This window comes from Aulonocara sp. 'chitande type north' Nkhata Bay, unplaced genomic scaffold, assembly GCF_057382095.1.
Source record: "Aulonocara sp. 'chitande type north' Nkhata Bay isolate Kocher_YH1m ecotype deep benthic unplaced genomic scaffold, A_spYH_male_GT1.1 unmapped_scaffold_20, whole genome shotgun sequence".
NCBI classification, from domain to species: Eukaryota; Metazoa; Chordata; class Actinopteri; order Cichliformes; family Cichlidae; genus Aulonocara; species Aulonocara sp. 'chitande type north' Nkhata Bay.
The window spans coordinates 511,715-538,304 of NW_028234352.1; the positions used below are offsets into that span (position 1 = coordinate 511,715).

The 26,590-nt window shown below is 41.3% G+C and overlaps 1 protein-coding gene across 1 annotated transcript in view; it reads left to right on the forward strand.

Annotated features, from left to right (window-relative positions):
* Positions 1 to 26,590, forward strand: part of LOC147300645 (protein NLRC3-like) — a 64,389-nt gene that overhangs the window by 30,836 nt on the left and 6,963 nt on the right. The window contains exons 6-7 of the mRNA XM_086284990.1: positions 19,690 to 19,863; positions 24,403 to 24,576. Coding sequence (XP_086141116.1) covers positions 19,690 to 19,863; positions 24,403 to 24,576 — 348 coding nt within the window. The remainder of the gene's footprint in view (positions 1 to 19,689; positions 19,864 to 24,402; positions 24,577 to 26,590) is intronic.

The following is a 26,590-nucleotide window of genomic DNA, read 5'->3' on the forward strand; positions in this document are numbered from 1 at the left end:
TTATTAATCGCTTTAGTCAAACACAGCTATTGTTTGCTGGGATGTGTATATCCTTGACAGTTTGTATCTCAGAGTTATCAAAGACACTGTGGATAATCATCAAGAGATGGTTGTTCTCTTAATAATGACCTATTTGATTGTTTGTTTTTTCTTCTTCTTACAGATTCTGGTATTTGGCCAAAAGAGAGCTTCACAATTCTTGGCTTCACCTGTGGTAGAAAAATGACTAAAGTTATGCAACACTCTCTAAAATTAAAGCTATGCAACGCTTTAACATGAATGGCGAAGGAGTGCATCTCTTTCACTGTCTCTTCCTGTCCTCTTCTCAGTCTTTGTTGTGGCACCTCTGCTATGTGTTATAGAAAGCACTTGGAATCATGTTCAATACAAAAACACCAAACTCGTGGGATTGCCCTAGCAAGCAGTTGGTAAAAACTAATTAAAACTGATATATATCAGCTTCACTTTCTAGCTGCAAAAGCACGTTTCTGCAAAAGCATGCAGTTTCCTGTCAGCACTTTTTGGCACAGAGTGTACTCAGAGTTAGGCCTTTCTTATATAAAGCAATATAATCAGCATATAAACATTTAAGATGATAAATTTAAAGCTCAACAGTAACTGCTATAAATATTATAACTACACATGTAGTGCTTTTGCTTAAGTAAATTATAGTTGGGATCATAATAAGAAAACATGTGTTTTTATTTTCTGTGTACCCTGGGTACAGACCAGTATAAATATGGGATTCTTCCCAATAAATGCTGTCTGATAATGCTTCATATTGCATTAAACACTAGATATGTAAGCAAACAAACAAAAACCCATAGAAGCCAGTTTTAATTATTAAATGTGACAATTACATGGAGATGGAAAGTAAACGTGCTTATACACGTCTCTGTGATTACAGAAAATCCACACAGATGCTGTCAGAGCAGAGAATCTTTGATTTATCAGAATGATGAATGCAAATGATTTCATGAAATCTCACTCTTGTTCTGGGTTGTAAAATTCACCTGTCCAGTTAAACCGAATCCTTTGCAACACAGTTCTAAGAACCCTACCAACCTCATCCTCAGCTCTCTGCCTGTTATCCTTTTCAGCTGAGTATTCATCCACATGTTTCAACTTCTCTCTCATTTTCAAGCAAATTGCTCAGGCTCTCAGCTTCAGCACAGTTACCATATGGCCACTCTCTGAGGTCTTCTGTGTTCAAGCCAAACAAATTCTTACATGATCTGCAAGGCTTCATTCTGGCACCATCACGGAGACAAAAAGCCTCACACCTGATATTTCCAGGTACTTCAATTGTTCCATCAAAGTAATCTTTCTGGACTGTGTTTGGATAATAGGTCATCACCGCACCAGATACATATTTATGCCATTTGCTAAGACAGGAGGCAGCAATCATAATTTTGCCAGCGTTAGGACCTTTGGTGGACATGGAGACTCCGCAGTACCTTTCTGATTTGTTGGTTTGGGATTTTTGAGAAATGCAGATGGTGGACGAGACGAAAGCTGTTTTTTTATTATTCTCTTCTAAGTCCAAGTCTGTGAGGAGATCTTGCAGACTCTGCTTTATTTGCTCTTCATTCTCTGAGTTATTTTGCAGGACGATCTGAAAACAGTTACAGATCTGGTCAAAGTGTTGCACCTGATTATATAGTTGTTTTTCATAGAAAGTTGATCAACATGTTTGTTTCGCTGCTTGACTTGTTTAACTATGCAGGACCATTGGATGCTTTTGGTTTAGACATTTTAAGATAGGGGGTGAAACAAGTCACAAAAATCTATTTAATTTTAAATCAATAAGCAAAAATCCATCTTTGTTCTCACTAATTTATAATTAAATTTGCTAATTGACCTTTTTTTTTCTATTTTGCTATGCCGGGCTGTCAAAACACGCTGAATTTAGAGTCTTTGAGCTTAACAGATCCAGCAGCTACACAGTGACAGCATCATATACGCCTTGAAGACTGTAAGCATCTCCAATAATGAGTCTGTTAGACATTATTTAGAACTAACAAATTCTGAAGCAAGTCTCCAGCTCTCCTGCAGTCTCTGTGTTTGGTGGAGAAGCATAGCTAGAAGCATATGTTGAAGTATAAGGTACAGTATGGATTTTCTTTGGATTTCTCAGTAAAAAAGCACTTTGCATTATACTTTCCTAAAAACTGGAAGTTTGTCAGATTGACTGAAAATGTGAGAAGAGTTATCTTACCATGTCGAGCACACAGGAGAAGGGACTTCGCCTGGGAAGCTGAGTCGAATACAACTTTAAAGGCCTGGGATATCTTCTCATTAAAGAACCCAACACAAAAGGATTAGGGAAGATTTCTTCTGGAGAAAAGGGGATGTTGTTGATTTTGCCCAGAAACAACATGCTGTGAAGGATCTGTTGAGTGAAAACATATTTGCTTATTGTTAGTAGTGATAAACAGGACTGTCTTAAAAGTGTCAAAGGTAACACACCTCATCCACCAAGTGTTGACTTCCCGGAGTCATGTAAGAGCCCCGAACCATCCTCTTGGTAATCTTGTAGGCATTAGTTTTGAACCTCCTTTGAGAAATTGTTGTCTTCTAAAATGATAATGATCGAGCAGTTAGGGATTTAAAGACACAGGAGATCTGATAACTTTGGCTACAGCAGAGTCTGCAGACATACCTATTTTGCTCTTGGTCGGCCTATTTTAAACATGAGAGACAACATAGTTAGTGAAATGTTGATAACATACAATGACTATCATTGGTGGCTGAAAAGATGCCAGGTAACAAGTGAAAAGCTGCTACTTACCATCGCCACAGTCTAAGAATGAAACAGGAAACACTGAGCGAGTTGCCTCCATCTTAAAGCTGTTGATCATGTGATTTAAAGGAAAGCCACACCCAGCTCTTTCCTGGAATTTTACTCGACTGTAGAAAACTGCTCCATTTGCCCCGCCCACCCATGATCTTTAATATCTACCAAAAACAACCTTTTGGTTGTCAGTAACCAGCCGATCGTTTTCGCGATTAAAAAATGACTTTGTGCGGCGGCGTTCCCACCACGAGCAGAACTCCGGCTCAAAAACCGCCGTTTTTGAACACTTTTATTTACTTAAGCATTTTAATGGGCTTACTTTGAAACAAAGTGCGATTGAATGATTATTGTTATGTGTTGCCTTGAATTCGGCTATGCTGTCTGTTGACAGCTGTTTTCCTTTATTGTTGTTTTTGTATTGTTTGTAGCGAACGCTACTGGAATGTATAGATTAAGCTACGTAGCCAAGATAATTAATAATTTAACTGTTGTACATTGGTTGATGATGATTTGCATTGTTACATAGGCTTGCAGAAAAATATATTTGTTTACCGGTAAACTGAATCGAACTTGATGTGCTAATGGACGTTTTTCTGACCTACAGGTCAGGTTTTGTTCCCTCCCTTTGAATTAATCTTCTTCATATTGAAGTGGCGAGCCGGTAGGACCATTCTTTGTTTCCCCTCTTTCCCCCACTTAGCCGTCTTTGGATTACGGACATATTTCCCCATTTGTATGAAGCTGGACTCTAAGGAGGAATACCTTAAAAGTGAACTTTAAAAAGAAGAGGACCAAAAAGGACTTTTGCACAGAAAGATCACAGCATTGATTTATTATTTAATTGTGGGCATTTATGTTGTGTGTTGTGTTAATTATTTTGTTCCATTTCCCCTGTCCTCCATTTATTCAATATATTTTTGGTACAAGATATTGCAGTCTTTGGTCTCATCATTCACACCATCTAGGCTCCATAAAGAACTATTTCTTCTGCGCGTCAGTCAGTAAACTCATCCATTGAAATAAACTAGTCCTTAAATAACTTTGAGTTACACAGTGGCAAATGTAATAGAGAAAGACACAGGGCCACCTGAAATCTGTCGTCCTATCTGATTCAAAACCAACATGTAGGAGAATCTGGAATCTTTGATTTTGAGTTAAAAATAAAATATGGATAAAATGCAGAAATGTTTTTACTAACATGTACTAACAGAGACTTGGAGCAGAGAGACCTAATGTTTAATAATCCACATTTCACTGTTTTACTCTTTGGTTCAGATGTGGATACTGTATTGTTCTTTCTTTGTGATTGTTTATGTTTAAGTTGTTTGTTGCTGGTTTTTAGTTTGTTTTTTGTCTGTTTGGAAGCTGACACAGTCTCTATGGAGACGGGTTTTTGGGGGGTAGCAGGAGGAGAGAAGCTGCAGAGAGGCGTGTAAGACTGCAACTCTGCTTCCTGGTCCCAACTCTGGATAGTCATATTTTGGGGGGTTTAATAAACTACTACTGCATGATGTAAAGCTGAAGTATGACACAGCTTTATGAACCTCCTGTTATCCTGGTAGACGAGTACAGCAATAAATCTTTTACTTGAACATCTTCTGGCTCCAATAAGCTTTGAAATGTGACCATGAAGTTAGAGACACACTGACTGAAACCCACAGCTGTGACTGTGGATCACATCCACACACAGTGTAGCTGCTGTCTCTGTGTGAGGTCTGTGTATATATGTACATATTTATGCTTATATTCATATTCTCTTATTCCCCTTTATTTGATATCCTAATTCTGTGCTGTGTAAAAGTTTGTCGGTGTTCTGCTGCTACAAACTGGATTTCCTGGAGGATAAACATGAGGGATTCATAAAGTTCTATCTCTCTGTTAAAATCCCCCAAAATAAATGAAATGTGAATTTCAGGCAGACGTGTTTTTAAAAGAGTCTCTTTAATGGAAAAATGTGTTTTTAAAACCAGCCAATAGGAGCGTCTGTGGATATCAGCTGAGGCTGAACTCAGGAACACCATCACATATAAATACACAGAATTAAATCACTAGATAAAAGACGTCATCAAATAAGGATCGAATCAACATGTCAGAGGTCAAAGGTCAGTCAGAAGAGGTGTGGTTAAACACTGGCAGTGCAGTGACCTAATGCAGTTTGGTTACCGCCACGGGAAAAGCCCCGCCCCCTCTGAGCCTCCGCTGTGTCCTCAGCACATCCAGGAGCAGCAGGTCAGAGGGGGCGGGGCCATGTCAGGACTTATTTTAAGTAAAATTTAAAGTGGAGCGACGGCAGGAGTCACACAGCAGTAACCAGCTCTGTCTGCCAGGGTCAAAGGTCAAACAAGTCCTGCAGCTGACCCACACACAGACTTACACTGATCCACAGAGAGTGATGAATCCACACATCACTCGGCTGGAGGAAGCTGGGTTTTGTTAGATTATAATATTATTTTATGCCATGTTATACCCCTAATTAAAGATTGTGAATTATTATGTAGTTTTAGTTTGCATTATTCTCCTGAATTAGAAGAAGCTGATAACTATTGCATTAGTTAAACTGATGTGCATTATATTAAACTGCTGATTTATTGTGAATGAATGATATTGTTTTATGATGCATTATACTGCTGAGTTATAAGAAATACTGTTTGCAGAAAGTCATCGCCTTATTTGTCTGATTAGAAGAGAACATGCTGGAGTTTTCTGCCCCATCTCAGCAGGAGCAGATAAACAGGGAGCCAAGGTCGTAGCTTAGGCGCTGTGTGAGAGAAAGCATGTGAATGTTTAGGCTTTTATGATAAGGTGGAGGCACCAGAGGCTATAAGAGTTTGAGCAATGCTCCACCATTTTGAGATCAGAGGCTGTCTGCATCAGTGTCCATCTCCCACGTGTGTGATCATTAAAATCATCGTTTGACTCAACCCGACCGGACCAGTGTTGTTATTGTGGTTTTTCTCTTGTCTCCATCCCCAATATTTTGAACTCGTAACATTTTCCACACCGTCCAATCAGAAACTAGTGTTGACGCTGAGACCCGTCTCTGTAACAGGAAGTCCATGAACAGGCAGACCCTCTGCAGCAGGCTGACCTGTGACCTCTGAGACAGAGGGAGGAGTTTGTGTCAGCAGGGGGCGCTGCAGCATCGCCTGAGAGCTTTAAGAACAACAGCAATAAACAGGAAGTGAAAGTCACACTTCTGTTGGTGTGCGTTATCAGCAGACCCCACCCTCTGCAGGAAGCTGAGATAAGAAGCAGCCAATCACAGAGCAGAGAGCATGTGACTTCCTGTTCCTGCTGTTACTGTGACAACAGCTCCTGGGACAGAGAGCAGCTTTCTAAAGAGGAAAGATGCTGCTGTCACCCCCGGGTGTCATGTGACCCACCTGATGTACCGATTTAAGACTGTAAGAACAATAATAACAACATGTTTTAGTCAGGTGATCCATGCAGAGCAGATCCATGTGACCAAACACAGCTGGATCACATGTTTCCTCTCCTGGAAACAGAAAGCCTTCATGTATAAAGGCTCATGTACCCACTGAGCCCTGCTCTCAGATCTGTGAGGCTTTAACAAACAACAGTTTAAAGTCATGTTTAGCATCTTCTGTCAGTGTGGAAGGTCACACACTTTCCTGAGTGTTGAACCCTGAACTACTAGCTGTTCATGTCAGCCTGGACATAAATACAGACCTGCCTGCTGTCATAGACCCCAGCACTCACATGTTACTTATAAGTGACTCATATGTATATATATGCATGTATATATTGTGTATGTTGTGCTATTTCTTACTTAGTGTGTTGTGTCTTTGTTCCTGTTTGTGCTGCAGCACTGTAACCTAAATAATTTCCCCTGGGGATCAAAAAAGTATTCTGATTGTGATTAAATGAAAGCAGTCAGAGCAGAGGACGGTGATGTAAGGAATGGGATTTTAATCAGCCAGTCTCCTTTAACTCTCAGCATCACAAAGTAATGTGGTAACATCTGGACTGATGTGTTTACTGTCAGCTAGTTTAAATGCTGTAGGCTGCAGCCGCTGCTCTAACACTATAACTGTAACAGGGCTCAGTGCTGCTTCTAACAGTCTGAGCTGCTTCAGGCTTTATTTGTGAGGAGCACAGCAGCTTACAAACACGTGGCTGGGCCTGGACCCAAAGGAGTGTTTGTTAAAGCCTGCAGTGAATCCAGCAGCAGAATGATGGAAATGCAACACAGCAATGATGAAGAGGAGCAGCATTAAAGCCAAAGTCCAGTTCATACAGTTAGGTCCATAAATCAAATAAGGGAAAATAAAATGTTGTTGGATGCACCTGTCTGCACCCTTAATGCTCTCTGGTCGCTATGGTAACGCATAAACATTTCTTTCAAAATAAGACACACGACTACAACACGGGAAAAGACCCAGGGAAACGAAGTTAAGGATAAAAACCCTGAAAACCATTGTTGGATTTATATTTTATCATTGTCATTGTTATTGGGGAATATCTAACCATATATGCTCAGAGGTGTAGAACCAATTGTGTAATGATAGTAGTCTTTAAAGACTTTGTGTGACTCCAGAGTGTTCTGGCATTCACACCCACGTCCTGGGATCATGGGAGAGGTGCTACCTTCTTATTGTTTTGTGGTAGGATGTCTGTTTTAGTCTAAGTGCCTTTTGTTTAGATGAACTGCTGGACTTCCAGACCAGCAGGTTTAGGGAAGTCGTTTATGGGGTCACACTCTGACTCCACACACACACACACACACACACACACACACACACACACACACACACACACACACACACACACACACACACACACACACACACACCTACATAACATACAGACTGGTACCTTTGTTCACGTGTATGTTAATGAACCTATGTATATTCATGTAACCTCAATAAAAGAACAGTGTTACGAGGGAACGGACGAGAGCAACTGTGGTCAAGCGAAGGAACGGCATTGGTCCAGGTCTCTCCCGTGCACGAGACACATAAAGAACTACTCGTGTCTTGCTTTGCTGTGTAGCTGGATTGAACGATCCAGCGAACAGGTTTATGCTACAAACCTATCAACCATCAATTTCACACCGAGCCTCGACTCTCACGGCCCGGTACCAAACGACTCACGGACCGGTCCGTGACCCGGGGGTTGGGAACCGCTGAGTTAACGCATGAGTAGTTCAGGGCTGCACGTCATTTTCATTGTTAATATCTTTGTGAAAAGCACATTGATGTGAAAATCTTCATGAGAGTCAGAGGCCCTACAACACGATTAAAGATTCATTCAAAAGAAAATCACAAGTTATTATCATCTTCAGAACATTTCATTAAACATTAGAGACAGACTGCTGAGTACATCTCATCTCTATCCAAACAACCTACAGTCCACAAACACATCATGAACCAGTGCTCTGGGCTGTGGTCTGTCCCCAGTTACATGGATCAGCTGGTTCCCTGGAGGTGACTGCTGCTGTGGTTTGGAGTGGATGAATAAACCTGAACTGAATCAGGTGTCCAGTTACTTTTGGTCCCTTTAAACCAGGCTGTCACATGTTCAGGATGTGAAACTCCTCCTCCTCCGTGAAAACGGGTGTGGGTCACAATCAGCCAAGGTTTTGGGTGAACCCATTGTGAGATCTAGCCCCACGCTATCATGTGATTTCCTGTCATCAAATGTCCCAGGATGTGAGTGGGCGTTAAGATGTCCATGTCCCTCTTCAAGCAACTTAAAGAAGTCCAGACGCTTTTCTTTCCAAGCTCCTTCAACAACATCATTCATAGAACAGCTTCCAGCTTCTTTTGCTCGGCTACAGTTTGGATGGATTTGCATTTAAAGATGCAACAAGACTAAAATGGTTAGGGTCAGGAGGTCAAAGGTCAGAGCTCCTGTGGGTCTGAGGGCGGCCTCACGCTGGAGAAGGATGAAGGAGTCTGACCTGAGCCAGTGTTTGACATGAACACATCAGCACTGCTGTCAGTGAGCCTAACGACAGCCGTTAGCATCATTTCAGTGTTTCAGTCATAAAAACACTTCCTGTCTCTGTGGTGGTTACAGTGACATCATGCAGTTTGTGCTTTGACCTCCAGAGGGCGACAAATCAGCACAGACAGAGAGCTCCATTCAAACTTTGCTGCCATCAGGAATAATTCTTCAAATATAATCATCAGTGTTTGAGCAGTTATGATATCAGGGACAATCTAGACATGTGTGACAATACTGAACATGTCACATGACACACCTCAAACATCATGTGATCCACTCTCAGTCTGCACTTTCATTCATGACTTCAACAGGTTGAAATGAGCTTTGAAGAAACATTCAGTGAAATGAATCTTTCATCACAGGATTCATGTGAGCAGCAGATGAACTTTACTCTGAATCAGTGGATTTATCTTCTGTTTTAGATCAACTTTGATCACTTCGAGCCATCTTAAGTCCGTTTGTTCTTCTCACTCACTAACGTCTCATATGATTTCAGATCCCTGCTGTTCCCCAGCTGCCCTGTAGGTGGCCTCAGTGTGTCTCACACCATTTACAGATGATTACAGGTCGTTTACAGTTCAAACAGGTCCAACATAAGAAATATGCAGAAAATATCCTGCTATAACAGTTTGGGTCAAAGTGCAGATGTTCCAGATGTTCTGAGTCTGTCTGTGTTCCATGTTAACATGTAGATGTTGGACCAAAGTGAAGCTTTTTGATGTGACAGCAGGAATGTGAAGTGTAACTCTGAGCTGTAGGAAATGAAACTAAACGGACTTTTTCTCCTTTATTTATAGGAAAGTGTAGGAGAGCAACAGATGAACAAGCGTTACTGTAACAGGAAACATCAGAGGACCTTTATGTTCATCATCATCACTGTTTCCTTGTTCTGTCACAAACACACACTTCCTGCTCTCTCTCTGATGGATCTGATTGGCTGTTTCATTCACAGGAGGTCAGGGCGTCACACAAACAGCTTTAACTGCACAACGACACACTTTAAATCATCTGCAGACAAACCTGTGTGTTTGATTTATGAAGAAATAATAAAGACGTGTGTACAGCTGTCCATGAAGCAGCTTCTCACACAAACTCTGACACTTCAGCCACTTTAATTCCTGCAAAGCTGCGTAATAAAGAGCTGTGACTGCTATGAGCTGCTGATGATGACTGCATGAAGCTCTCAGCTGAAGCTTCTTTCATTTATTTTAATGTTAATGTCGCCTTTTTAAGTCTGTGTGAGGATTTTAATGACACACATTAAAGGAGCTTCTTTGATTAGAACCAAATTCATGTTGATTTTCAGCCTGAAATGATAAAAACTTTAATAATTCTGTTTATAATCATCAACCTGGAGACTAATGAAAAGTATAATAGTGAAAGAAAGCCTTTATTATTTGAGTAATGCCTGAATCTGCTCAGAGACGGAGACAACACAGAGGTGTTGATGACAGTTTGACATTAACTGAATTAAAAACAAAGTGCTCTTATTGTGAAAATCTGCCTCCTACTTCTTTAAATCGTTTTTATGTATTTTTTAACGTCACAGTGAAACATTGAGGCATTAATCTGACACAGTTTGATCAGCAGCTGTGTTTTCACTGACGTTTCACTTTGATTTGTTCAGACTGAGCAGAGAGGATCGGTTCTCTGTGTGCGCACTGCTGAGAAACACAAGCTCATTTCTGCTGTTTCATGAAAAGTGTTATGGAGGAACAAGAAGTTCAGCCTCTAAACTCTCAGTGTGAGGACTGAGTGAAGAGTTTCAGAGCAGAGAGTTTTGGCTCACAGCTTTTAGCGTCTACACAAAGAGACGATTACGCACTTGATCTGAGAACATCTCCACCTCCTACAAACAAACTCTCCTACGAGCAGCTGTCACAACCACAACAGGCAGAAGACTGGATCCTGCTGCAGGTTAATGATTGATCTAAAGGCAGCTGACCTTTGAGCAGGAACTTGTGAGTCTTTTATTGTGTTTAATGCTCACAGTGCTGAAGCCTGCAGACACACCCACATCATATTATTTGTTCTCAGGGTTGTTTGGCGTGGTGGAGTGGGAACAGAAACTTTCTGCAGGTTAATTATTGATCAAACTAAAGTCATATTAAGGAGCTACTGGCACGGAGTCAGAGCAGAGCTCAGAAATCTGAAATATATCAAAGTATATTAAAGTTAGAGTTTAGAGAACACTGTTTGGTTAGCTGCCTCAAAGGCAGATGACTCTCAATATCACAAGATCAGGTGAAATTTCAGACCAAGGGAAAATCACTGGGATTATCTGTGAAGAGGCAGAAAAGCATAGACCTCGTCTACCTTATAGACATTTTGAAAAGGTAAGAGTGAATCTGTCTTCATTCATCTACATGGAAACATAAAACCAAAAAACAAACCAATACAACAAAATCACACCCAGTAGGGCTGGGCGATATAAACAATAAACGACAGAATCGATTAAATTTGGTCAACGATAGAGATTTTGACTATACCGCTCTATCGCGACAGCGCATGTGATGATGTCATCAAACTGCACCTGTTTTGGTCGAAAGCATCGCAGCGGTTAAAACCATTATCCTCTGCAATTATGCTGGGTGACAGTCACAGCAAAGAGATGAAGCACTTTTGAAACGCGGGGAAAGCCAAAAACTGCGCTTCCTCCACTTCCGTAACATTGATTCAATAATGTTGAATTCTCTGCAGCTGCTCTATTCCCATGTTGTGGCAGTATATTAATAACTAGCCTCGTGTTGTGGATGAATGATCTCAGTTGTTCTCGTGACTGAAGTTTGGCCCGTGTACAGCATCCTGCTATGCGACTGCATTTGTCCCTGACCACCAGAATCACTCACGTTAACTTTTATCGAGTGGAAAAAGAGTTGGGGTTCATCCTCCAGCTTCACTGTGCTAATGTTATGCTAACATAGCTGTGTCGCTAGCAATCACGTAGCACAACATTATATACCAGGTAGTCCAACTTCAGTAACCCTGCAAACGCCACTGCTGTTTAGTTTTCTGTCTTCATTTATGTTGGAAGTGGTAGCAGAGCTGTTTGAATTAGTTTCAAAAATCTCAGTCAGAACATGGTATGAAATGTTTAGGTGTAAACTAGCGCGCTAACTTCCTGTTAACTTCTAACTCCGTTAAATTTAATAAATTCTGTTTTCATGGATATTAAACTTAATTGTTACATCTGCTAAAGCAGCAACGCTGATGATTTTATTAAAGATGAAAGAATTTAGACCGTTTTTAACTCTCAGTGTTCGTTTGACTTTGGGACCTGAAGCTGTCGGAGTTTTGGACCCAGATTACTCCGTGAAGCTCCTCCCTACAGCAGCCGTAATGCTCTGACGATCCATCAAGCAGTGCTGCTTACCAAAGTTGTACTAAAACATTTTTAACAGATTTCTGCAGCCAAAATCGGTTCGAGGTCAGTAAGCACAACCAGAATTCATACATAAGGCACACTCTTGATTTTTGAGGAAATTAAAGGATTTTAAGTGTGGAAAATATGTTATACAGAAGAATATATCGTGATATGGATTTGAGGCCATATTGCCCAGCCCTAACTCCCAATTTATTTACAACATTTGAAACATACAGTGTAGCTCCGTCAAAACACTCCAAGGCCAAGTGAAAGTGCTGAGAGGGAAAAGATCATGATTAATGATTTATTTAAACTCATAACTGGGTGCAGCAGCTGAGCTTTGACCTGTGAGCTGCAGCTTAAGCTTCTTTTATGGTTCAGTGTTTAATGTGTAAACTGTTTATCACTGCAGAGACGCCTACAGGCTATCTACTGTTCAAAAGTGAATTGTTATACACAGTGCAGCAGCTGACCGTTGACCTGTGAGCTTCAGCCTCTTTGCTGGTGTGAAGTGTTTAATGTGATGCAGTCTGCAGACACAGACGACTGCTGACGGAGAAGAAGCAGAGGATTTTCTCTGTTTCTACACAGACCTGGTCCAGACAGCAGAGAGCTGCAGAGTGAAGACGTTCATTGGAAGAAGCTGAGTAAGTTCAACGTCCTCTTTGAATCCTGGATCAGGAAGTGAATATTTGGTGTTTAAATAAGGTTTCTGTCTTTGACTCAGTCTGCTGTCACTTTTTAGAGAGAAAAGGAGATTTTAGATTAACTGGTGTTCCTGCTGCTCCAGCATTAAAGCACAGTATAGGTGACTGCGCTGATGCCTGTTTATAATTTCACCAAAGCTAATAAACTGTTGGCTAAATTTTCTTGTTTTCAGATGTAAACAGAGGTGAGAGGAGCAGATAATAAGGATTAAATATTATGCTGAATAACTAAATTCTGCTAGTCTGTGACGTAACTCCCAGCAGCATCGCCTCATTTCTTTGACCTTGACCTAGCTAAGCTAACATGAGTTAGCTTAGCTAGCAGAGCAGCTATCTCTGCTGTCTGTCATGTGACCGAGTCAAGTGTGTGTAGTAGACTTGTTAGCATAGCTAGCAGGCTGAAAGAAGCTAGCAAACTGTGTGAACACTTTGTAAGAGGTGAGCAGTGAAGGATAAGGAGCTCCTCCAAATGCTGATAATGCACTTAACCTGAATTTACTGCTTGTTACATTATATGTGATGTTCAGTCAAAAACAATTACTTAAATTAACATTATTATTAGTAGTAGTATTAGTATTAGTATTTGTTTATTATTCATGACATGGCTCCCTACTGTAGTGGTTTGAACAACTGATCTGTGGTTATTGTGTCCCTGCAAATTCAACAATGCGCCTCAATGCAAAGCATCAAACAAATATTTTTATTATCAAGTCCTACTGGATGAATCACCGTAGCTCTGACAGTGAAGCACACTCATTTTTATTGGTAGTCACCTTGTAAGCAATGTTCCCTCTAAGCTGCGCACTGTTGGCACGGTCTCTGCGCAGAGAAAATCTGTATTGAGCACACAAAAAGAATTCTAACCTGAATTGAAATTAAAGTAAATATGTGCCGGTGTTTTAGCAAAGCGGCTGATGTGGAGTGAAGCCACGTTAATGACAACGTGTACAACCATTGGAGATGTGAGCAGGACAGACGGAACAACTGACAGGAAAAGTGTGGACTTTATACCAGTTTTTAAATTGTGTTGATCGACCACGTAAAACCAGAGTTATGATAAAAATATCTGCAATGTTTGGTTTTCTTCCTGAATACTGTCGTTGTTTATATTTACTGCAGGAAGAAACGGTAAAAACTGTGTTTTATAAGGAAAACGCTCGAAAGCCTGTGAGCAAAAACAATACCAACCCCCAGCCTTTCCTATTGGTCGAAAAATGTACCATGTCGACCAATCAAAACATGGCATTTAGTTGTTAAGAAACGGAGTGACGGCGGTGTTTTGAGATGTGAGAGATTTGAGACGTTTAGAGCAAATCTTGTGTAGTTAGTGTGTAGTTAGTGTGTAGTTAGTGTGTAGTGTAGTCAATAGTGTTGTTGTGTGTGTCAGAACAATGAGGCGACTGCTGAGTGTTACAGGTGTTACAGCAGTGACACATCTGCTGCTGTCAGGCCTGCAGGTATCAGGCTGTTGTTCTCCTTCATCTCATAGTGGACAGAAATTATTTTTTGGAGCGGCACAAATAATTTGTGTGGCATCAGATTTGATGCAGAACAGCTGATTGTTCTGTAAATAGTTTGAAATGTTTATTTTAAAAAAACACCTTGGCTGTAGTTTTTTGCAGTAAACAGCTGCAAAAAACTCTGTTTGCAAAACTCAGTTACTTTTTTGAAGAAGTAACTATATAATTAACTGCCCAACATTGGTCATTATTTACTGTATGTTGCAGACAGAGTTACAGACTCTCTCCCAGACCACAGACTCATAATACAAGTCAGAGCTTTATTTAAAGAAAGTTGTGTTTTCAAAATTGAAGTTCAAGTTATTTTTCCTTCCAATAGTGTTAACATGCTACAGGTCATGAACAAGATTTTCTTTTTTAACTTTCATTGTAAGTGGGCTAAAGCAGTTAATTAAAAGTAGTTTAACAGAAATGTAAACGCTGTAAATTGATTATTTTAATAAACATGTAACTTGGATGGATTCGACGCTGGCGTGACCACAGTGCACACGTCTAATGTCGCTCACAGTGGATCGCTCAGGGAGGTTGTGTGTTCGCTCAGACAAGTGAAACATTAGAGGGAACATTGCTTGTAAGTGCAAGCTTTAAACTCTCATGGATGAGTAAAACTCATTAGAAACACTGGCGAGCAGTGAGTGAATAACAGGTCTGACAGCAGCAGCAGGGACGATGCTGTCATAGTTTAATGTGGAGTCTGTTTGCACTCAAACACTGAAGAGCAAAGAAAAGAACTTTAATGGTTCTGGGTCCCTTTGACCAAGCACTTTGCATTTTTTGTATTATGGTTTATGGTTCTGGTTCATTTACAGTCTTATTTATGCTTCTTTGAGTTTCTTATACTTCCTGTTTAGTTCCTTGATCATTAGATTCCCTCTGTGTCTCTGTGTGTCTCTGTGTGTGTTTGTGTGTGTTTATGTGTGTTTGTGTGAGGCCTGGTGCTCCATTCTATATTTCCTCAGCCTGTCATGTCTCTCTTGTCTCCTCTTTCCCTCGCTCACTCTCGTCTGCCTTTCCTCCACTCCTCTGTCAAGCTCACGTGTCAGTGTTGTGTTCCTTTGTTTGCTGTTTTATTGTGAAAGTCTTGCATTCTTTGTTCAGTGTGTTTCATTTTTCCTGTGAAGGTTCTCAGTCATCCAGGTCATCATAGTTTAAGGAGCTTGGAAAGAAAAGCATCTGGACTTCTATAAGTTGCTTGAAGATGTTTCGCCGTTATATTTGGGTCCTACCCTGTCTGCATTATGCAGCTAGTTCAAGACCAACATTTTTCTAGTTTCCCAAACAGTGAATCAGTGTGTGTCAGTGAATGCATCGTGTGTGCTTCAGGCTCCATCTAGTGGACTGATAGCAGAGCAGCTGATGGCAGCTTCCTCTGCCTCACACTGCTGTCTGACTGCATCCAGCTGACACTGAGATGAAGCAGGAAAGAAGCAGCTGATATTTGGACAGCACACATGATGAAAGGAGGATTTCAGCTGATGTGCACATGAATGATTTGTGTTTCCTCTGCAGGTAGAAAGTGTGTGTGAGCTGAGCAGCATGGATCAGTGTGAGGACAGAGAGGAGGGAGCCCCTCCCTCTAAAAGCACTCTGTGTGGGGAACATGAGAGCCAGACCAAAGCTCAGAGGTGAGATGACCATCTCTAACTGTCCATGACTCTTCTCCATGTCACAGCTCAGCACTCACATCACTGCTGCATCATTATTCACAGGAACCAGCCTGGACCTCCACCCATCTCTGTGTCCTTACAGAGTGACTGGTCTGCTGGTCGTCTCATTGATTTTAAATCCCAGCCTGTGTCTGCTGCAGAGAGGTGAGCTGTTAACAACATGAGCTCTTTGATTAAACTGCTCGATGTTGTTGGATATAAACTACAAACACGTTGTTCCCTCAGTCCCATTTAAACTGTCTTTTAAAACAAGCCTTTGGTTTCTAAACAACTGAAAACCCACTTCAGCAAACAGGAAGTGATCAGAGCGTCCGTCCACTTCCTGTCAGGCCCTGCAAACATTTCATATTGAAGAAAAGTCGTTGATATCTCACATTTTTACTCCACCACATTCAACCATTTTGACATTTTACAGCATGAAACTCTTGTCACATGACTCCTGTTATGTTATAGAGTCATGTGACCACCAGGGAGGGATTTGTATGGATGAAACACATTCAAATCAATCTGATTCATCAATGGAAACATTTTTGGTGTAAATGCAGCAACACTGAAAACGCTGAAGATAAAAACACAACAGATGAAATATGAACAAATCGAGGCTTTGAATACACGTGTGTGTGTTTGAGACACAGAGATAAATGGATTGTGTGTCTGTCCTATTGCTGCGTGAGGGTTTTATTGTAGATTTTGTGCGTGTACACTTTTGACCACGAAGGTGTCTTGACAACTTGACAGACTTAATTCAGATGAAGTTATTTGAGCAGAAACTCCTGGATCTTTATCCTGTGTTGATCTGATCCTTCATGGTTCCTCCACAGAGTGGACCAGCAGAGCTCGGAGGTTCCCAGTGGTCAGTCTGCCCAGCAGCATCAAACACAGCTGGACTCCATATTTATGGTCTGTACATGTACAACAACTACTGTTACATCTGTCCTGTTCACAGTCATCTCCATGCTGCTCTTTGTAGACCAGTGGATCGTCAGTGTGTCCAACATGGATCTGATGTTTGGCTCCATGATTTCAGTCTGATTGGCTCATTCATAAATATTCTGTTCCAGCTGCTGGAGGACAACATCATCACTTTTGTGAAGAACGAGCTGAAGAAGATCCAGAAGGTTCTGAGTCCAGGTTACCCAGAATGCTTAGAGAGTCAGAGGAGCAGCAGCAGAGAGGCGTTTGTGAAGATCACAGTGGACTTCCTGAGGAGAATGAAGCAGGAGGAGCTGGCTGACCGTCTGCAGAGCAGTAAGAGGATTTATCTAAAGATTTAAGCTGCTGGATAAATGAACATTTTCCAGAGATGGAAGATGGAGCAACATGTTTTAAAGATTAGTTCTTTTTGGAATTGAGTGTTTATTTTTCTTCTCTATCAGAACTTCAAGCTCCAGTTTGTCATCGTAACCTTAAATCCACCCTGAAGAAGAAGTTCCAGTGTGTGTTTGAGGGCATCGCTAAAGCAGGAAACCCAACCCTCCTGAATCAGATCTACACAGAGCTCTACATCACAGAGGGAGGGACTGCAGAGGTCAATGATGAACATGAGGTCAGACAGATTGAAACAGCATCCAGGAAACCAGACAGACCAGAAACAACCATCAGACAAGAAGACATCTTTAAAGCCTCACCTGGAAGAGATGAACCAATCAGAACAGTGCTGACAAAGGGAGTGGCTGGCATTGGGAAAACAGTCTTAACACAGAAATACAGCCTGGACTGGGCTGAAGACAAAGCCAACCAGGACATCCAGTTCATATTTCCATTCACTTTCAGAGAGCTGAATGTGCTGAAAGAGGAAAAGTTCAGCTTGGTGGGACTTGTTCATCACTTCTTTACTGAAACCAAAGAAGCAGGAATCTGCAGCTTTGAAGACTTCCAGGTTGTGTTCATCTTTGATGGTCTGGATGAGTGTCGACTTCCTCTGGACTTCCACAAAACTACAATCCTAACTGACCCTAGAAAGTCCACCTCAGTGGATGTGCTGCTGATAAACCTCATCAGGGGGAAACTGCTTCCCTCTGCTCGCCTCTGGATAACCACACGACCTGCAGCAGCCAATCAGATCCCTCCTGACTGTGTTGGCATGGTGACAGAGGTCAGAGGGTTCACTGACCCACAGAAGGAGGAGTACTTCAGGAAGAGATTCAGAGATGAGGAGCAGGCCAGCAGGATCATCTCCCACATCAAGACATCACGAAGCCTCCACATCATGTGTCACATCCCAGTCTTCTGCTGGATCACTGCTACAGTTCTGGAGGATGTGCTGGAAACCAGAGAGGGAGGACAGCTGCCCAAGACCCTGACTGAGATGTACATCCACTTCCTGGTGGTTCAGGCCAAAGTGAAGAAGGTCAAGTATGATGGAGGAGCTGAGACAGATCCACACTGGAGTCCAGAGAGCAGGAAGATGATGGAGTCTCTGGGAAAACTGGCTTTTGATCAGCTGCAGAAAGGAAACCTGATCTTCTATGAATCAGACCTGACAGAGTGTGGCATCGATATCAGAGCAGCCTCAGTGTACTCAGGAGTGTTCACACAGATCTTTAAAGAGGAGAGAGGACTGTACCAGTACAAGGTGTTCTGCTTCATCCATCTGAGTGTTCAGGAGTTTCTGGCTGCTCTTCATGTCCATCTGACCTTCATCAACTCTGGACTCAATCTGCTAGAAGAACAACAAACAACCTCTACGTGGTCTAGTTTTTTTAGAAAAAAAGAGTCTCTCCACCAGAGTGCTGTGAACAAGGCCTTACAGAGTCCAAATGGACACCTGGACTTGTTCCTCCGCTTCCTCCTGGGTCTTTCACTGCAGACCAATCAGACTCTCCTACGAGGTCTGCTGACACAGACAGGAAGCAGCTCACAGTACAATAAGAAAACAGTCCAGTACATCAAGAAGAAGCTCAGTGAGAATCTGTCTGCAGAGAAAAGCATCAATCTGTTCCACTGTCTGAATGAACTGAATGATCGTTCTCTAGTGGAGGAGATCCAACAGTCCCTGAGATCAGGAAGTCTCTCCACAGGTGAACTGTCTCCTGCTCAGTGGTCAGCTCTGGTCTTCATCTTACTGTCATCAGAAGAAGATCTGGATGTGTTTGACCTGAAGAAATACTCTGCTTCAGAGGAGGCTCTTCTGAGGCTGCTGCCAGTGGTCAAAGCCTCCAACAAAGCTCTGTAAGTACATATGTGATCATAGCTTTAGCTTTTAAATGTTTATTCTAGTTAACACAGATCAGGTGGAACAACTCAAATAAAATATCAAAAATATTAAGTGGTCATCGGTACTCAGTTTGTTCAATACTGAATACAATGGAGCACAAATTGTCCACGTTTCTGAAATATTTCTGGGTGTAACTGTCACCAAAGTGCAATTTAGACCTGGCCTGTGGTTGTTATCTAAGTGATAATCATCAATTCTACTAAAACAAATACAAAATAAAGAAATTTGACACATTCTGTTGATATCAAAAGCACACTGAACAATTCAGTGTTGTTTTACTGCTGTTCTCTCTTCACTTCTTCTCCTCTGATTCTCTCCACATGTTGCTCTGCATCAGTGCTCAGTTTCCTGACAAAACAAGATGAAATATTGCTAAAAATAATAGTATCTCATTACACTTCAACATAAGTGTTTTATTTTTGTAATTGTTTATCTATTATTTTTCAGACTGAGTCACTGTGACCTGTCAGAGAGAAGCTGTGAAGCTCTGGCCTCAGGTCTCAGCTCTCAGACCTCTAATCTGAGACAGCTGGACCTGAGTAACATCAACCTGAAGGATTCAGGCGTGAAGCTTCTGTCTGAAGGACTGAAGAGTCCACGCTGTACACTGGAAACTCTCAGGTGAGATCAAGCATTTTTCTTTCATCAACTGACAGAATTAGCAGATTAATAATAAGGCAGTCCTCTAATAAGAGGAGAAGTGGAGGTGTTTTGAAGGGCAACGTACTCTTATGTTAACAAGACAAGAAGTAGTTCTTGGGAACTGCTTCCTTTGTTATTGTCTAAGTAGAAACATGATGGTGAAACAGTGATGAGTTTGCAGAGGTGGATCCACACAACACAACAATGCTGTTGGGTGCTGAAAGCAGACTTCTCACAGATTCTGAGGCTGCAGGTTTCATCACTGTCCAACCAAAATTCACTGAACCAGCAGTAAATGAACGTCCAAAACTACACTTCATGTTTAAAAAACAGATGATCAGGGGGATTTGTGTTTACATCTTTTTTGTGTGATCTGTTCACCTGCTGTTTTAGCTGTTTGGTGGTTGTTGAGATGGTTTTGTGAACTTTTAGCTGAGATCCTGACGTTTCTGTAGATACCACACATGTCTAATTACTTTGTACAGCATGAATGGCCATAACGAGGTTTCTAACAGTAAGAAAAGTTGTAAAACTTCAGAAAATATAGTTAAAAGTCCAAAACCTTCTACGTCTGGTGGCTTGTGGTAAGGAGCAGATCAAACGAGTAAAGAATTACGTTATAATTATAAATGGCTTCAACAGCACATTCAGGTCTGTGAGACTCATTCAGACACTGAGCCGTGGCTCTGTGCTACATGCACATATTTCTGCATCTCTGCCATTCAGACACACTTTATATATAGTTTATTTTATGTAGTATTCAATACTGAACTGTACATTTAGTCTTTTTAAAGGCAGCAAGTTTTATTCAGTGTTTTCATGAAAGCCTTATTTCTATCCATTTACTGCTATTAGGAAGAACACGTGAGGTTTAAGACCTGGACCAGTTTGAAACCTTTTGTCCTCCACAGTGGAAAATGGGTGGAAATAAAAATGGGTCTCACTTTAGCCAGCTCCTAATTTTATCAGTTCTACTCTCAGCGTCTCCTGTATATCTCCTGTATAAATGTTGCACTCAGCTTTGTGGTCTCCAATATCACTGAAATGCAGCCAGATGCTGTTCATTTTGCCTTTTCACTCTTTCCTGACACGCTTGCATTTCAGTACAGCTCCCATTTCTCTGTGTACTGGTCTCTACCACTACCCTTGCTGTCTATGGGACATTTCCGTCCTCTTTCACATAATGGTATGATCCCAGTCTGTCTCTTAAAGTGTTTGGCCACATGGTTTGCTCATCAGAATAACATCTCAGCCGTGCTCACATTGATTATCAGCAAGCCTGAAAATTCATCAATATTTGACATATGAAATTATGTCAAGGGCTTGATTTGGCCCACGGGCCATATGTTTGACACCCCTGGTTTACACAGTTTGGTATTCAATGTACAAGTGAGTTAGCTCTCAGCTAACTAGCAGACAAGCTAACTGCTGGGACTGCGTCTTTCTAACAAGAGCGTCAGACACTCAGACTGGTTTCCTTTGTGGATGATGATGTGTTCTCACACTGATCCTTCATGCTGATGCTGCCATCCACCCACTGCTCCTGGATTCCTCATCATCATCTCCATCAGCCCTCACAATACTCCACCTTCTTCAGCTTCATGTTCAGCAGCCTGGATGGACAGTAATTCTTTCCATGGGTTATGGTGGGACATTGAGAGCTGAAGTCAAACAGCAGTGAGAATGAAAGACTGATTCATTTCTATTTAGTCTTGTGATGTGCAGCTTTGTTCAGAGCACTAAGGCCCAGCAAAGATTACTGAGGTCATAGAGTCCTGATGAAACCTGTGTGTTTATAGAAACTGAGACCAGATGAACCAGAATAGAAGGACATTAAAATGAAGTGTCAGCTACACAAAGGCAAAGCTATTCAGTTGTTGCTGTGAGTTATTTAAATGGAGGATGGAGTCAGACTTTAAGCTGCTGGACTCAGTCACTATATCCTGTTGTCCTCATAGAACCTGGACACACAGACTCACCTGTGACACAGTGACACACAGTGTGGGCTACACACACATTAGAAAGTGGATCAGTCACACTTGTGGAATCATTTGTTGTGCTGGGAAACCATGAACACTTTGAATCACATTAATGGCTTTGTTACAGCAACATTCAGTCATGAGTTCAAAAGTAGTGCATTGTGTACTTATTTTAATAGTACTGCAGTATGAGAAGTGCAACATTCAGTGTGCAGAAACAGATCAGGTGCTTTCTAACAGCAGTGTTCCCTTTAACACAGCAGCAGTTCAAATATTTCTGTCAGTCTGAGCTGAAACATGAATCTAATCAAATATCAAATCAAAGTTCTTTGCCTCTGCCAGGACGTTAACATTTGATCTAGTTTTTTACAAAGTTCCCTCAGCGTCCAGAGCCACCAACATACCTTTGATCAACAGCAAGTGAACATTTATAAATGTGTGTTTGCAGAACAGGAAGCAGCAGAACTATTGTTCTGTTATCAGGCAGCAGCACAAACGCTCATCAGCTCATTTACTGTGCAGGACTTTGAGTGTGTGAAGTGTGTGTTTGTGCTGGATTTCCTTTGGAGAATCTCAGTCAGAAACCAGACAAAGAAAAACTCTTTCAACAGTCCAGGTTGAGTTGACAACATGAACTGCATTTATCTTCCTCTGACTTGACATGTTCTTCCTCCTCTGCACCGAGCCAGCTGCTAAGACTCACAAGCTCATTGACATTTTCTGATGTTAAAGAAACTCTCTTCTTCTGCACAATATGAGCAGCAACAGAGAAGAAGCTTTCACAGGTACAGATGTTGCAGCTGTGGCCAAGTACATGTGCTGCATGTTGGAGCAGCACTCTAATGGACAGGCCTCTGTACTGATGGTGGGCTCTGCTCTGTATCCACCACACTGTTCTCAGCTGAGTCTTCCTCCTGTTCACAATCACACTCTGATCAAGCATGTTCACGTTGTAACGCCGTGGCTTTCGTAGTCTCTCCTTTTTCTACAGCTCATGTGTTCTTCTTGTGATGCTGCGTCTTGAGGCTCATACATGCCGTCATTTGTTGATCCTAAGAACGTTCCTCAGACAGACTTCTTCAACAACAGATAACTTTAGTTGTATCAACACTGCCTCCTGGAACAGTTTAAAATGAACATGTCAAAGATCTGTACCTGTCTCCATGTTTCTGTCCCCGCCCCTTTCTTTCTGTCCTGGGTCATGTGAGCGCTGCAGTAGTATTAGGCCCACCCTCAATGCTCCCATTGGCTGAGACGCATAATGACGCCCATTTCAAGCCAGCACTGATCAACATCCCTCCTGTGACCCATGGCTTTTATATTCAGAGCCAGTGAGCACTTTCACAATAATCATGATTTTAAAAACTGTGATTAAAATAATTGCTGACGTTAATCAGTTAATGAGTTAACGAGATAATAACAGGTTAAGTTGCCCTAATAATTAGACTTTGATGACAAACTGATGTGATCTCCATGTTTCCTTTGTTGGACTGTGGGCGAGTGTCAGAACTGAATGTACTGAGTAACATGTAGAGTTTAAACATGTGTCAGTTCCAGTTTTAGAGCTCTAAAGTGCAGCTATCATGTTAGGAATATGTTAGGAATAGACAGGAACACTGAGCACACTGAGGTCAAATCTTTATTTTACCACTCGCTGCATTCTTGATGTTCATGAATTCAGCAGCTTCATGATTGTCTGCAGCATTAATCTCATATTTCCATTAAAAGTGTTGAATTTGACTGTTTGATGTTCTTTATGATCTCTGGCACCAGTTCATCTGTAGGCTGAGCTCAGTCCATCCATTTAGTGAAATGATGTTTAAAGGTCTCCTTGTTCTGTGAGCGTGCACAGATCCTGAAGCAGAAAGCCTGGGTTACAGAGAAATGATCATCACTGTGATGATGCTCATCATCTCTGACTGGGATTTGAGGTTTTGTCAAAGCAGCAAAGAAAGCCTGGCTATGTTGGACTGGGTGTGGAAGCAGCTCCCAGTTTGAGTTCAGGAGACAGACAGCCTCTCTACTTTGAAGATCAGCTTCAAACTTTCCTTTTTGATAAAGCTTATAGTTCGAGCTGGATCAGGTGACCCTGAACCATCCCTTAGTTATGCTGCTATAGGCTCAGGCTGTTGGTGGACTTCCCATGATGCTCTGCTTTCTTCTCCCCTCTTTTCACTCCTGATGCTTTTATATGTCACTACTGCATGTCCTTAACTTTTGTCTCTCTGTTTTGTTCTTGTCTCTCTGAGCTCATCTCTTCTCTTTCCCCTCACCCTGCAACCAGTCATGGTAGATGCTCCTCCTGGAGCCTGTTTTCACTGGGAGGATCTTTGTGTCAAAGGGAGTTCTTCTTCCCACCATCACCAAGTGCTGCTCACACTGGTGGCGGTTACCTTACACTGTTAAACAGCTTCAGATGACTGTTGTTGTCTGTTGGGTATTGTCACTTATAAATAAAGTTACAATGGATGGATAGATGTTATTGTGACAAAGAGAAAACAACTGTTGACAGATAGATTGTTGTTTTGTGTGTCTGCAGTCTGTCAGGCTGTCTGATCACAGAGGAAGGCTGTACTTCTCTGGCCTCCGCTCTGAGCTCCAACCCCTCCCATCTGAGAGAGCTGGACCTGAGCTACAATCATCCAGGTCCCTCAGGAATTAAGCTGCTGTCGGCTGGACTGAAGGATCCAGGCTGGAGACTGGACACTCTCAGGTATGGAGAGAAAATCTGATAGAGGAGGAAGAGCTGGAAACATTTCCCGTGTCTTTCACTCACTTCCTGTTTGTTTCCTGCAGATGACACATGAACAATCACACATGCAGGAATATTTTCAGGGACAGACACACTAGTCTAGCTGGATAGTTCATGGATATTTATGTAGGGGTCTCCAAGGAGTCTGTTTGCAGGAACATTTAGGTCACAGGTGTACCTGATATAGATGCCAGTGTACCTAATAAAGTGTCAGCTAACATTTGGAAATGGAAGCTTAAATAATGACAAACTGTACATTCACAGCTGAATTCACAATAAATTTGTTCTGAAGTGCACATTTTTCTGTTATTGTTCTCAAACAACAGAATGAGAATGAAATATTGATTCTAACAGGGCCCATAAACAGCATTAGCTTAGCAGCATTACCTTATCAGAGTTTCTATCATGGTCACAGAAATCTTTAGCAGAGAAAAGTGGCCTACTTAGCAATAACTGCTCAAGTTGTATAAAGAAAGGGAAAACAGTATTAGCATTAGCTGCTAATGGCAGCTTACTTAGCATAAACTCTTCACATCTTTATAATGCAAGGGAAAGAAGTCACTCATGGAAGCCTATTTAGCATTAACGTCTCACATCATTATAAAACAAGAGAAAAGGGTATTAGCATAAGCTACTAATAATTATTCAGCCCTAATTAGAATAAGCCTCTAAAAGCAGCCTACTTAGCATTAACTCCTCACATCGTTGTTACCCAACGGGAAAGAGTATTAGTATTAGCTACTATCATTTTTAATAAGTAAGAGAAAACAGTGTTAGCATTATTGAATAATGCTAATTCACACTAAATTAGAATTACCTATTTACAAGAGCGTACTTAGAATTAGCTGCTCACATTGTTAAAAAGTAAGGGAAAACAGTATTAGTATTAGCACATAATGCTAATTCACGTCAAAGTAGCATTAGTTAATAATGGCAGCCTACTTAGCATTAACTGCTCACTAATATAATGCTAATTCACATCAAATTAGCATTAGCTGCTCACATTGTTAAAAGGGAAAACAATAATAGCATTAGCTGCTAATAATTATTCACCTAATTAGAGTTAGCCCCTAATGGCAGCCTAGTTAGCATTAACTCCTGACATCGTTATAATGCAGGGGAAAAGGGTTACCATTATCAGATAATGCTAATTTACATCAAATTAACAATAGTTAATAATGGTAGACTTCGTATCACTAGCTGCTGTCATTCTTACAAAGCAAAGGAAAACAATATGAGCATTAGCTGCTAATGCTTTTTCATCTAAAATTAGCATTAGCAGCTAATGGCAGCCTACTTAGCATTAACTCCTCACTAATTTAATGCTAATTCACGTCAAATTAGCATTAGCTGCTAGCATCAGCCTACCTAACACTAGCTGTTCACATTGTTAAGCAAGCAAGCAAGCAAGCAAGCAATTTATTTATATAGCGCTTTCAGATCAGCCACGAGCTGAACACAAAGTGCTGTACACTTGACATGCCAAACATGATACATTGAGCATGTTAAAAAAAATGAGAAAAATAGTAATAATAATATAAGATAAGTAATATATATATAAACACATTTAAAACAATAAAATCAGCACATTAGATTAAAACAATAAAATCAGGGTCAGACTGTGTCATAAGCCAAAGAGTAAAAATGAGTTTTAAGACGTGTTTTAAAAGTGGACAGTGAAGGGGCCTCTCTAATGTGCTGGGAAAGATTGTTCCACAGATTAGGAGCAGCAATAGAGAAGGCCCTGTCCCCTCTGAGCTTCCTCTTGGACCTGGGTACCTCCAGGAGCAGCTTGTCAGCTGACCTGAGAGACCTGGGGGGTGAGTAAGGATGCAGAAGCTCAGAGAGGTAAGTTGGGGCAAGACCATTTAAACATTTAAACACAAACATGAGAATTTTAAAATGAACTCTAAGATATACAGGCAGCCAATGGAGTGAAGCCATTAAGCCATTAAAAGGGAAGAGAAAACGATAT